The sequence below is a fragment of the Dreissena polymorpha genome, chromosome 7 (assembly GCF_020536995.1).
Source record: "Dreissena polymorpha isolate Duluth1 chromosome 7, UMN_Dpol_1.0, whole genome shotgun sequence".
Taxonomy (NCBI): Eukaryota; Metazoa; Mollusca; class Bivalvia; order Myida; family Dreissenidae; genus Dreissena; species Dreissena polymorpha.
Genome location: NC_068361.1, coordinates 72,178,794 through 72,193,221, shown reverse-complemented (window position 1 = coordinate 72,193,221; position 14,428 = coordinate 72,178,794). Strand labels below are relative to the sequence as shown.

The 14,428-nt window shown below is 36.5% G+C and overlaps 1 protein-coding gene across 1 annotated transcript in view; it reads left to right on the top strand.

Moving 5' to 3' along the window:
* Window positions 1–14,428, top strand: part of LOC127837331 (kinesin-associated protein 3-like) — a 37,044-nt gene that overhangs the window by 12,997 nt on the left and 9,619 nt on the right. The window contains exons 7-16 of the mRNA XM_052364296.1: window positions 455–553; window positions 1,929–2,107; window positions 4,291–4,453; window positions 4,946–5,157; window positions 5,803–5,910; window positions 6,990–7,155; window positions 8,702–8,827; window positions 9,305–9,403; window positions 10,158–10,243; window positions 12,251–12,440. Coding sequence (XP_052220256.1) covers window positions 455–553; window positions 1,929–2,107; window positions 4,291–4,453; window positions 4,946–5,157; window positions 5,803–5,910; window positions 6,990–7,155; window positions 8,702–8,827; window positions 9,305–9,403; window positions 10,158–10,243; window positions 12,251–12,440 — 1,428 coding nt within the window. The remainder of the gene's footprint in view (window positions 1–454; window positions 554–1,928; window positions 2,108–4,290; window positions 4,454–4,945; window positions 5,158–5,802; window positions 5,911–6,989; window positions 7,156–8,701; window positions 8,828–9,304; window positions 9,404–10,157; window positions 10,244–12,250; window positions 12,441–14,428) is intronic.

Genomic DNA, 14,428 nt, shown 5'->3' with positions numbered 1-14,428 from the left:
TATTTTGGACAATCATCTATTCGGTATACGAACACGAAACCCATACCCAAATGTGGAATGCTTTTAAATTGACCTAACTATAGCGACCAGTGTCAACAGATTGTTTATAAATTAATAGTGCATATGGCCTGGGACCCATGCTGGTTTTGGTAGTATTTTGATGGCAACAAATTTACCAATGTTTTATAAAAAGAATAGCACATCAATCATGTATAAATTCATTTTGTAAAAATGTATTTTGTCCTTAAATGTTTATGTAAACTATTATTGGTTTCTTTTTTGTACTTTTTTGTGTGACTGTCTTGATAATAATTATTTATTATTTTCTTACAAAATGTTAACTACCTATTCCAAAATGCAATGTTTACCCAAAATGATCTGATGCTCTTAGAAATGATACATGTACTATGTAACTTGTACCACCACATCATTAGTTCCTTAACTCCCAGTGTACCAGATGCAGAGAAATCCAGCAAGAAAATGAAAGAGGAATATGAGAAAAGTTTCAAGAAGTTTGATGGTCTAGTGAAGAAACAGGAACAGCTTCTGAGAGGTAGCTATTGTAGCCTTAGTGTCTTTGTGACAAGTCTTTAGGCATTTATTGTCCCCTACCGGTTTCACGCTCTGTGCGTCTGTGAGTCTGTCACACTTTTCTGGATCCTGCGATAACTTTAAAAGTTCTTTATATTTTATTCATGAAACTTAAAACATGGATAGATGGCAATATGGACATTATGCACGTCATTTCATTTTGTTCCTACGTCAAAAACTCTGGTTGCTATGGCAACAAATAGACTAGAAATACTGCTGAAAATGGTGGTTTTCTGGATCCTGCGATAACTTTAAAACTTCTTAATATTTTTTCATGAAACTTGCAACATGGATAGATGGCAATATAGACATTATGCACGTCATTTCATTTTAGTTCCTACATTAAAAATTGTGGTTGCTATAACCAAAAAAAATATTTCTGAAAATGGTAGAATTTCTGACAATGGTGGAGCCGGTAGGGGACCATATTGCTTGACAATAGCCTTGTTCTTTGTAGTTTCATGTGTTTTGACATTACTTTTCCATCACTGTCTACATATATAAGTCAAAATGTGTAGCGTTGAACTATTTTGATTTTTTTCATATAAAAGGTACATGCGTTTTTGTTATGCGGATACTATATTTTCTGTTTATGTTGTATCAAGCCATTTTTGCTAGCGTATTCACCGGATAATCCAACGTCGGTGTCCACATTATACTCTGCTTAATGCTAACTTAGCACTACATAGAACTGTTTCTACTTCAAGTATTCAATAGAAACTTCTCACATGTTTCATTGTTGGAGATCATTGAACTAGTTTTCTGTGTTTCAGTGGCCTATAGCTCACTATTATTGAACAAATTACTCTGTGTTCCAGTGGCATATTACCTCATATTAAACCTCATGCTCTGTATTTCAGTGACATATTTCTCTGTGTTTCATTGCCCTATTACCTCCTATCGCTCCGTGTTTAAGTTGCGTATTACCTCCTGTTGCTGTGTGTTTCAGTTGCCATCCTATAACATCCTATTAAACCTAATTGCTTCGATGTTCATGTTGTAGCGGCCTATTACCTCCTATTGAACATATTGCTCTGTGTTATAGTGGCCTATTACCTGCTATTTAACATTTTGCTCTGGGTCCTAGTGGCTTATTACCTCCTGTTAACATATTGCTCTGTGGTCTAGTGTCCTATTTCCTCCTATTTAACCTTTTGCTCTGTGTTCCAGTGGCCTATTACCTCCTATTTAACCTATTGCTCTGTGATCCAGTGGCCTACTACCTCCTTTTGAACCTATTGCTGTGTTTTATTGACCTATTACCTCCTATTGACCTTATTGCTCATTGCCCCAGTGACCTATTACCTTCTATGGAAACCAATTGCTCTTTGTTCCAGTGGCCTATTACCTTCTGTTGAACCTGGCAGAGGACCTGAAGGTTGAGATGAAGATGAAGAACAAAAACGCAATCAAGATGCTGGTCAAGTCACTGGAGCGGGACAACTTTGAGCTGCTCATTCTGGTGGTCTCCTTTCTCAAGAAACTCTCCATCTTTGTGGAGAACAAGACTGAAATGGTGAGCTTGGAGTACAATTTACCTGTAATTTTTATGGTGGGGTTGTATTGAAGAAATTAAGTGGACTGTCATTTGAACTGTTCATTAATGCTTTTCCTTTCAATGATTGTTCAATTCTGTAATTAAAGAATGATGTTGTCAATGGGACATAATATTATATTTTTTAATGAAACAAATAAATGTTTAACAAGCATAAAATAGCCAATATTATAATGGGGCATTCAAAAACTTTTAGTCAAGTCTCTCTATATAATTTATGTATGACAATTAAAGGGACTGTCAACCGCGATTGACGAAAAAAATTTTTTCTAAAATACCGTATTTTTTACAATTATTAGTTTATATTGATTAAAATATCACGACTGGTATATTACATTACTTGACAAAGGTTGTAAGGTTTTCATATTTTAAGTACATTCGGTAATAAATTTTTCTGGGTATGCCTACCAGGTAAACTACCAGTTACCTATAAATAGCACAAGTAGATTTATCATCATCGTCACGTGGTAAACCCAGGAATGCAAATTGTGCATACGTAGTGAATTGTATATATTTTATATATAAAATGATCAATCGACTTTCGATTTCACATCGCAAAATTTTATTACCGAATATAATGAAAATATGAACTTTTTTTTCAAGTAATGTAATATACCAGTCGTGATATTTAAATCAATGTAAACTAATAATTGTAAAAAATGCGGTATTTTAAAACTTTTTCTTTTTTCGTCACGGTTGACAGTCCCTTTAAAGCCTTAAATTGAAAAAATGTTACACTTTCAGAGAGTATTGTAAGTTATCAATGTCATAATGACTTTTAAGATAATTTTGGTAGAATTTATAGGTCAGCTGTGATCAATTTGACCCATTTGTTGTCTTGGCTTCAATATATCTTATTGTCACTACCTAGATTATTTTTATGCCCCTGAAGGAGGGCATATAGTGATTGGACTGTCGGTTCGTCTGTCAGTCACACTTTGAGTTTAGGTTTCGAAAAATGCTCATAACTTCTATGTCGCTTCAGATAGCAATTTCATATTTGGCATGCATGTGTATATGGACAAGGCCTTTCCATACGCACACAACTTTTGACCCCTGTGACCTTGACCTTGAACTTAGGGTCTGCGTTTAGGTTTCGAAATCTGCGATTAGGTTTCAAAAAAAGCTCATAACTTCTATGTCCCTTGAGCTATAACCTTCATATTTGGTATGCATGTGTATATGGACAAGGCCTTTCCATACACACAAAAATGTTGACCCTTGTGACCTTGACCTTGAACTTAGGGTCCACGATTAGGTTTCAAAATCTGTGTTAAGGTTTGGAAATATGCTCATAACTTTTATGTCCCTTGAGATATAACCTTCATATTTGGTATGCATGTGTAAATGGACATGGCCTTCCATACGCACACACAATTTGACCCTTGTGACCTTGACCTTGAACTTAGGGTCCGCGTTTAGGTTTCAAAATCTGCGTTTAGGTTTAATTTCTATGTCCCTTGAGATATAACCTTCATATTTGGTATGCATGTGTAAATGGACAAGGCCTTTCAATACGCCCAAAAAAATGACCCCTGTGACCTTGACCTTGACCTTAGGGTCCGCGCTAAGGTTTCGAAATCTGTGTTTAGTTTTTGAAAAATGCTCATTACTTCTTTGTCCCTTGAGCTATAGCCTTCATATTTGGTATTCATGTGTATATGGACAAGGCCTTCCCATACGCACAAAACTTTTGACCCCTGTGACCTTGACCTTGAACTAAGGGTCCGCGTTTAGGTTTCAAAATCTGTGTTTAGGTTTCGAAAAATGCTCATAACTTCTATGTCCCTTGAGATATAACCTTCGTATTTGGTATGCATGTGTTAATGGACAAGGCCTATCCATAAGCACACAAAATTTGACCCCTGTGACCTTGACCCTGAATTTAGGGTCCACATTTAGGTTTTGAAATCTGCGTTTAAGTTTTGAAAAAAGCTCATTACTTCTATCAAGTGTTTATAGGGGGGCATAAGTCATCCTATGGTGACAGCTCTTGTTGATGTAGGTTTTGTCCTAATATATGTAATGGAAAAAAGATTTGCTTTGTTTGTGTGTGTTTTTTTTCAAACAAATGGGCAGAGTTGAATTTCCGAATGTTTTTTATGAAATAAGGAATCACGACTTTTTACTTTTCAAACTAACAGGCAGAGTTGAACATCATTGAGAAGTTGACGAAGCTGGTACCGTGTGAACATGAGGACCTCCTGAACATCACATTACGTCTCCTCCTCAACCTCTCCTTTGACCCCGACATGCGCAGCAAGATGATCAAGTTTGGGTTGCTTCCAAAACTTGTGTCGCTGCTCAGTAAGTATTTGTAGCTTGAATCATCAAAAATATGTGAGGAAAAATATCAGGCTTTATATGAAATTATTTATCAAAAGTTTAAACTAGTAACAATTGTGAACCATATTTATAAATACAAGAGTGAATTTAAAAAAAAGTAAACATGAATCATTCAACATCCAGTTTTTGTTTCTACTCCAAAAATACACAATTTTTAGCTATGTTAACAATGTCAAAATGCACAATATCACCATAATATTTTTAACCTTTAGCGGTAATGACTAGTTGCCATTTATAAGGGGTTTGTTCTGTTTAAATGATGTTTAATGCTCAAACTTCAATGATATAACTTATTTTGATAAGGTTTTTACTATTTTCTTTCTGTATTTCAAACAAATGAATGAAGATCATCTCATTAAAGTGTTGTGTATTGTCTTACAGGATTGTTGCTTATTCAGGACTATAAAACCCACCAACATTAAATGTTGTGTAGCCTTAACTCTCATATTCCAGACAATGAAAACCACAAACTCATAGTGCTGTGTATCCTTTACCACATCTCCATGGATGACAAGTCCAAGTCCATGTTCACCTACACAGACTGTATCCCCATGGTGATGCGAATGATGCTGGAATCCCCTGAGAATCCAGACATAGAGCTGCTGTCACTGTGTATAAACCTGGCGGCGAACAAACGTACGGCCCAAATCATATGCGAGGGCCAGGTAATTCGCTTTTAAACCAATTACTTTTTTATTTCATCTAAAGCCTAAGGCTTATTCAAATGCTCTTGAGTCCATTTTCTGGGTAGAACCAGTACTTGGCATCTTTGCCGAAAATCTAAAGAACGCTGCCACAGTGGGGATGGAACCCGCGACCTCCCTGTTGCTAGGCGGACTCCATCATTTCTACGCTACGTCGACCATTATTTTGTGTAATTTTATTTGATGATGTTGTTGTTTTTCAAGTGCTGATAATGGGGGAAATATTGCAACTGGAAACATTTTCATGTAACAATAAACAGGCAATTGCTTTATTTCTGATATTTTAGCAGAATTTGTTTTTTGAGTAATTTAACAGGGCACAAAACTCTGTGGATTCTGATGTTATGACTATTTACACACACAAAATATTATTATAATGGTGTGATCAGTGCCTTACTGTCTGCATACATGTTACTAATTCTGTTTTAATAAAACCTTATTGTGTGTTTTTGTTGCTTACATTTTCATTTACAGTAATTAAATTGAAGAACAAAAAATGCCACGAGAGGTAAATCACTACAAATATTCTATTGATTTTAATAATTGACAAAATTAAATACCACATAATTGATAACACATATAAAGATCTTCATTCATTTCATTCAGGGTTTGAAGATGTTGATGAAGAGGTCGTTCAAGTTCCGAGATTCCCTTCTGATGAAGATGATCAGAAACATATCAGAGCATGATGGCCCTACCAAAAACCTGTTCATTGTAAGCACTATGTCTTGGATCATTTGGGTCACGTTCTGAGAAGACTGGGCATAATGCATGTGCATAGTGTCGTCCCAGATTAGCCTGTGCAGTCCGCACAGGCTAATCAAGGTTGACACTTTTATGACATTTTTCGTTTATATGAAGTCTCTTCTTAGCAAAAATCCAATTTAGGCGGAAAGTGTCGTCCCTGATTAGCCTGTGCGGACTGCACAGGCTAATCTGGGACGACACTATGCACATGCATTAAGCCCAGTTTTCTCAGAACGCGACTCATTTCATGCTTTGCATACTATGCCTAGTAGTTTCTACATAAGTGTTTTTGAGAAACTTTTTATGTTTGATGTTTGATTAAACTACTTCTTCATTTTGCAAAGGATTGAATTAAAACTTACAATATGCCATCATCATGGAGTATAGATGTTCTAGACATTTTTTCTTTCTGAATGATCCACACTTTCCTGTGTTATCTGCCCTTGATGTTAGCAATGTTTATGGCAGAAGCATAAAATGTTCTCTGTTTGTTGAGCGAACTTATTCCATATTACTCATTGAAACTTCAAATATATTACAACCATGAAGTGTAGATTTAAAAGACACTTCATCGCCAGTGTCTTACAAATTCCATAGTTATTTGCCCTTGAAGATAGCTGACAAACTTGTGCGGGGGTATAACGCATGTTTGTGACAAAGCTCTTAAAGGCTGTTATGGGTTTAACATTTTAACATTTTTCCTTGCTCTTCCCTACAACCTTTAGCCATTAGCCGCCCACAGTATGCACCTTGCGTTATTTCCTGAAAACCAGGGCCCGTATTCACCCCCCGATTCTTAGAACGATTTAAAAATGTCTAAAAATGAAGAATACACTTAAAACTTTTATGTTTTATAACTACTTAAATGTAAAGTCTAGCATGAAATTTGACACCTATATGTGTAACATTCTTTGCTTTGAACAGTTTGTTCTATAGCATTATCACTGTATTTAGCCTCTATATATTCACCCGCTGAATTATGTTTTCATTTGTCTAAGTATGATCATCATTAAGTCTAAGAATTGTTTGTTGAAAAACTTTTCCAGGACTACATCAGTGACCTGGCAGAGGCTGTTCTCAGTCCAGAGGAGGACGACTTTGCCTTGGAGTGCCTGGGGGTGCTGGGCAACCTCACCATACCAGACCTGGACTATGAGCTCATCCTCAAGGAGTACCAGCTCGTACCCTGGATCAAGAAGAGGCTGCAGCCAGGTGGGTATAATTATGAGGATATTATAGTTTATTGTTTTTATGCCCCGGATCGAAAGATCAGGGGTATATTGTTTTTGGCCTGTCTGTCTGTGTGTCTGTCATTCATTCATTCATTCATTGTGTGTCCAAAAACTTAAACCTTGGTTAAAGTTTGATAACTTTTGCATAATTGAAGATCGCAACTTCATATTTGGCATGCATGTGTATCTCACGTAGCTGCACATTTTGAGTGGTGAAAAGTCAAGGTCAAGGTCATCCTTCAAGGTCAAAGGTCAAATATCATTGTATTATTCTTTCCTAAAACTTTAACCTTCGTTAAAGTTTGGTCATAACTTTTTTAATATTGAAGATAGCAACTTGATATTTGGCATGCATGTGTATCTCATGGAGCTGCACTTTTTGAGTGGTGAAAGGTCAAGGTCATCATTCAAGGTCAAAGGTCAAATTTATGGCTTCAAAGCGGCGCAATTAGGGGCATTGTGTTTCTGACAAACACATCTCTTGTTCTTGTTAAATGGTATTGCAGTTTTTCAAAGTGGCAAAATGTAGTCGCAACAACTTCTTATTGAGTCAGTGAAATCCCTGAGTTTTGGCATGCGTACACATGAAAATTGGTTGTCGCAAAGAAATTTAGGTCCAGCCAGAATTCTGATTACAACAGTCATGACAATAATTACGCGTAGCTATGCGGTCAAACCTCTTTAAAACATCTTATGATTTGCATTGATAGTTCTAAGGCTGAGATCCTTGTTTTTAGCTCGGCTATTTTCGGAAACCAGGTATTGTCATAGCCAGCTCGCCTACCGCCGGTGTCGTGCTAAAACCTTGACATTTTGCTCTAAAATCAAAGTGCTTCCACCTACAACTTTGAAACTTCATATGTAGATGCACCTTGATGAGTTCTACACACCACACCCATGTTAGGGTCACTAGGTCAAAGGTCAAGGTCACTGTGACCTCTAAAAAAAAAAATTCTGACAAGCTTTCATTTATTCAAAACTGCACTCGCAGCCGAGCGTTGGCACCCGTTATGTTTGTGCTCTTGTTATTATTTTATGTTAAAGTTGGTGTTCTTTTATAAAAGTAACAAAAAATTCTCTCCTAAAAGAGTTTCTGGGGTTTAATAGTTTGCTTTATTAAATACTACTATAGTTGATTTGTGCTGTGTGGATGCAGTATAACATATCCTTTTGGTAATCTTCAATTGTGTCATATTTCAGTCTTTAACAGCTTTTTTTGTTATGAGCATGAAACATATTTGCAAACTGTTTAACACATGTTTTTTGTGATAATTTGCGTTGATACTTTTTCATACGGATGCTTGCTACTGTATCTCAACTCTAGCTTTAATAATATTAGCAATTCTGTACGATTTCTTAATATGTTTTGGAAAATGTCATTTTATTGTAGATCTTGCCACCCCCCCAACATTAATTCTATTGTAGAACATTGACCCCCCCCCCCTCACAAAAAAAACAACATTTAAACATTAATGTTACTGTTGACTCTTTCTACCGACAAGTAATGTAAAATGTTTGTTTTTCAGGTGCAGCTGAGGATGACCTGGTTCTACAGGTGATCATTCTGGTGGGAACAGTCTGCAATGACGACATCAGTGCCAAGATGTTGGCAGAGTCCAACATCATACACAGTCTCATTGAGCTCCTCAATGGTAAGGGAGTACAGGCTGTTCAACAGTCCCAAAAATGAAAACAAATGTTTCAACTGCAGCACATATTTTTGGTTTATAAAGAACTCCCAAAAATTCCAAATAACTGAATAATTGTGTTCATGTTTTTTATGTTATCCCTGTTCCTAATCAAAGGGGTAAGTGTTGTTTATTAGTTGCAAAATGAAGAAATTAATGTTTCAAAACAACATAATCACATCAGTAAAGTATAATTTACATCTTCAAATCACTTTAAATATGATCTTATTTCAAACATCTGAGGTAAAACTATAAATTTGCAAATGTTTAGAGTATTATGGGAAAAAGCAACGTTTTGCAATTAGTAACATGACCGAAGAACTGTTACAAAATCAGCCCAAAAGCCCTGTTTTGAAAACTGGAAACATAAATTTGTATTTCAAAGTTTAGATGTGTAATGAGATCAGACCTATTTATATTTTAAATACCCTTGTATTTCAGCCAAGCAAGAAGACGATGAGATGGTATGCCAGATAGTGTATGTGTTCTATCAGATGATATTCCACGAGTCAACGCGTGAAGTCATCATTAAAGACACACGTATCCTTTTGGTTTCGATTCAACATTATTTGTTGTGTAGTAGCCCTGAATGAAATGTGTGGTTTTTAACTGTTTTATTAGCTCAGATTGATGAGTAAGCATTTTATTGAGGTTTTTTTTCTTCATATTTTAAATTGTTGATAGGACTTAGACTTTGTGTTGTTTTTAAAGGTTGCTTGTATGGTTAGAATAAAAACAATCTTTTTAGTCCCCTACCGGTTTCACCGGAGGGGACTTATGGTTTGCGCTCCGTCTGTCAGTCCGTCCGTCACACTTTTCTGGATCCTGCGATAACTTTATAAGTTCTTAATATTTTTTCATGAAACTTGGAGCATGGATAGATGTCAATATGGACATTATGCACGTAATTTCATTTCGTTCCTACGTCAAAAATTATGGTTGCTATGGCAACAAAAAGACTAAAAATACTGCTGAAATGGTGGTTTTCTGGATCCTGCGATAACTTTTAAAGTTTTTAATATTTTTTCATGAAACTTGAAACATGAATAGATGGCAATATGGACATTATGCACGACATTTCATTGTGTTCGTACGTCAACAATTCTGGTTGCTATGGCAACAAATATATTATTTTTTTTAAGTCTGAAAATGGTGGAATTTCTGACAATGGTGGAGCCGGTAGGGGACTTATATTGCTTGACAATAGTCTTGTTTAATTTTGGATTTTATTCACTTTGGATTTTTGTATTGTGTCATTATGATATTATTGATATATTTCCTGAACCGCACTTAGAAGCCCCTGCCTATCTGATAGACCTGATGCATGACAAGAACTCCGAGATACGCAAAGTCTGTGATAACACCCTCGACATCATATCTGTAAGTGCCCACTGTATATTACTCCACCCTTGACATCATATCTGTAAGTGCCCACTGTATGTTACTCCACCCTTGACATCATATCTGTAAGTGCCCACTGTATATTACTCAACCCTCGACCTCATATCTGTAAGTGCCCACTGTCTGTTACTCCACCCTCGACATCATATCTGTAAGTGCCCACTGTCCGTTTCTCCACCATCAACATCATATCTGTAAGTGCCTATTGTCCGTTACTCCACCCTCAACATCATATCTATAAGTGCCCACTGTCTGTTACTCCACCCTTGACATCATATCTGTAAGTGCCCACTGTAAATTACTCCACCCTTGACATCATATCTGTAAGTGCCCACTGTCCGTTACTCCACCCTTGACATCATATCTGTAAGTGCCCACTGTATATTACTTCACCCTTGACATCATGTCTGTAGGTGCCCACTGTCCGTTACTCCACCCTTGACATCATTTCTGTAAGTGCCCACTGTCCGTTACTCCACCCTTGACATCATATCTGTAAGTGCCCACTGTATATTACTTCACCCTTGACATCATGTCTGTAGGTGCCCACTGTCCGTTACTCCACCCTCGACCTCATATCTGTAAGTGCCCACTGTCCGTTACTCCACCCTTGACATCATATCTGTAAGTGCCCACTGTATATTACTTCATCCTTGACATCATGTCTGTAGGTGCCCACTGTCCGTTACTCCACCCTCGACATCATATCTGTAAGTGCCCACTGTCCATTACTCCACCCTTAACATCATATCTGTAAGTGCCCACTGTCCGTTACCCCACCCTTGACATCATATCTGTAAGTGCCCACTGTCCGTTACCCCACCCTTGACATCATATCTGTAAGTGCCCACTGTCCATTGAAGTCAAAAATTACTTACTAATCTGGATTGTCTGGGATTACATCCTCACTCAGCTTATCTGTGAGAATTATTACAATTTGACAAAAAAGTAATACATGTAATGTAAGGTTTACAATTGTCTATAAATTAACCAAGTACTGGTTGGAACTCTGATATAATTGAAATTTGTGAAATCGTTGTTAAAACTAATGTGCATTAGTTATTTTAAATGTATCATAATATCATGTATATATTGTTGCTGAATACTTGTTTTGTTTTGATAAGCCCTCTTTAGCTAATGTATTTCAACTGATTCAACATCCATATGCTACAAACCCATATTATTAAGTTTACAGGCTCCCCAGTTTCAACTTTTGTTACTATGCTGTTTATTTTTAATGAAGAATTGACTTTAAAAAAGGGTTATGTGTTAGATTGTTATTTTAGAGGCACAATTTTAATGTATATGCGTCCAATGCACTTTTCAAAACTTGTGATTTTAACTCTTCTCCAACTTCTGGCTTAAAATTGCCCAAACTTCCATTGCTCAATGATCTTCCTGTGTAGATGATGGTAGAGAAAAGCACATTTGGCTGAGATATATTGTTTGTTTTGTTCAGAATCATTATTTAAGTGCTGGATGGATCTTGCTCAAACTAATTGTACTTTAACATTTAAATAACCTTAATATGTAGATCTTAACAAAAAGTTGTACGCTGTTACCAGTTTTGGCAAAATTATGGCCCTTTGTCTGCTTTTACACTTTAGAATACAAAGTGTGTTTGTAACTTCTCTGAAACTACTGATAAATTTTTTCTCAAACTTTCATATCTGAATAGGCTACTCAGGAATATCACTTTCCACATAAGAAGAGAATTCCTTTGAACAAAAAAAGTTTCATATGAACATAAAATGCAATAGAAGTCGAAAGTGTTGTCCCTGATTAGCCTGTGCAGTGTGCACAGGCTAATCTGGGACGCCATTTAAGGCCCTGTTTTACCAGAATGCCGCTCATATATTCCAATTTATCAGGAATTCTATGTACAGTAGGCAAAGAAGATCCTTGTCTCATACTCTTATTTCAATTGTATTGCCCCTTCAATAAACTGTCCCCTTAATATAAATATCTAAAATTTCAATTCCTCAGGAATTTGATGAGGAGTGGGCCAAGAAGATCCAGCTGGAGAAGTTTCGCTGGCACAACTCTCAGTGGCTGGAGATGGTGGAGTCCCGGCCCGGGGACGAGATGGCAGACCCGTACATGTACCCAGAGGAGGGGTACGCGGGATACCTGCAGGACGCCGACATACTGGACCATCCAGACCTCTTCTATCCTGGTAAGTCTGCACCAATCTATCAAGGTTGGCTTTATTTGGCAGCTGTTCCACTTAAATGTAATTGTGAGGACATTACTGCAATGAGTCACTGATTTGCCATGCAATAATTTGCAATGAGTCTAGTTGATATAAAGCAAATCTTGTGGTTATATTTCTATTGGGCAACCTAATAATTGCCATGATTGCTTGCGCAACATAAAAAGCGATCACAGTTATTGTGCGATAGAAGCAAAATGACTTTGAGCTGAACTACCATAAAACGTTGTGTATAACGCGCATTTATGTATAACGCGTATCTACTTTTTTAAGCTAAAAAATCGGGAAAAAAAGTTTTTGAAGCAAAAAAATCGGGGAAAAATTCCGTACCGCAGGCTAACTGAAAATCGTTATATTTACATTGCCGATCTTACGTGTTCTTTTATTGCTTCAATTATTATAACGATACAACTAGTTTGTGTGTTTTTTTTAAATCATATTATGCGTAAAAATAAATGTTTGGATTTAAATGAATTATGCATGAAATGCACACTTTCCACGAGGATACCATCAAGGTTTTCATCATATGTCTCCAAAGTAACTATCTATGATTTTATAGTGGAGGAGTACACATAACGGATGGATTAGTTATAACTAAGAAACTGACATTATCGATTGTCACGTGGTTATTCAGCCATGACTAATTCACAACCGCACATTTTATTTACATTGCCGATATCACGTGTTCTTTTCGAGTGTCTATAATTGACAGGAGACTTGAACGACTCAAACTTTTCAACACCATTACAACATTACCGGCGATAAACACACAATGGAGGTGTGAAGCCGTTTGCCGGTTCGCATGTTTTGATAATAGCCCAGCTACACAAAACTTGACAGGTGACGCAAATTGATCGATAATCACAACCTCAATCTTGACAAGACGTATGAAAATGTGTAAACAAACACAACATCAATTTTACTAACACATTTGAAAAGCAAGAAAATTAATCATAAATATATCGGGAAAGACCTTGCTGACATACTATTGTAAATCGACAAGTGCCCCCAAATTAATTGTGTAACCCTAGTACAGTAGGGTATAATATTGTGGGAAAACAATAAGGTCACAATATACCAAAAGATTTCCTTAACAAATTCAATGTAAAACCAACAACTTCAACGAAAAATAAAGTCAAACTTTTGCGCGTAGACACCCTCATAACCATACCTTTTCTTCAAGAGCATTCCAAGCCGAATTGATTTAAACAATAAAAAAGATAGGTCATGTGGTATGTAAGAAAGAACTCGACGCGAATCAGCGGTCACTGTTTTAAGGCCATCTTTTTACCGGCTTTTCTCCAGTTGATGATGGTTTCCCACCATCTGTCAAAGTCTCATGCAGTCTCCAACCTAAAAGCAAAACACTAAATTTGTTGTCTACAGCAATGTTTTCCCTACCACATGCACACAGAAATATTCAAAAATAAAGTCATGGCAAGTGCCCATAGAGAGAATTGTGTCTTCAAATAAATGACATTCCAATTTTTAGAGGGTATAGCATTGCACTCCAAAATTATTTAGTATATTGTAACCTAAAAGAGAAATTTATTCTGATTAAAATGTGTTTTTCTTGCATATTAGTATCTTCCTATGCATATTGCACCAATATATTAAGTTTAGCTCGATAGCTGTCCATTTGGCCATTTTATATCATATTTTCACACGCAGGTGTTTTCGGTCCGAAGAAGGCGAAATTAGGCCTGTTATAGCTTAAATGCCTCTTTAAGATTTAAAGCTGTTGTGTTGAATATCTGCAACAAAATACCAAACAAACCACATAGACATGCACGTGGGGCTTATGCTTGGGGGGGGGGGGGGGGGGGGGAAAGAATTAATTTGTTAGATATTTTCACTCTAAGCAATTTTGATAATGTCTTTTTTGTGTGTGTTTTTTTTAAATCACCCCAAAAATGTCAATTTCAAAGCAAAAAAAAACAACAATTTCATCC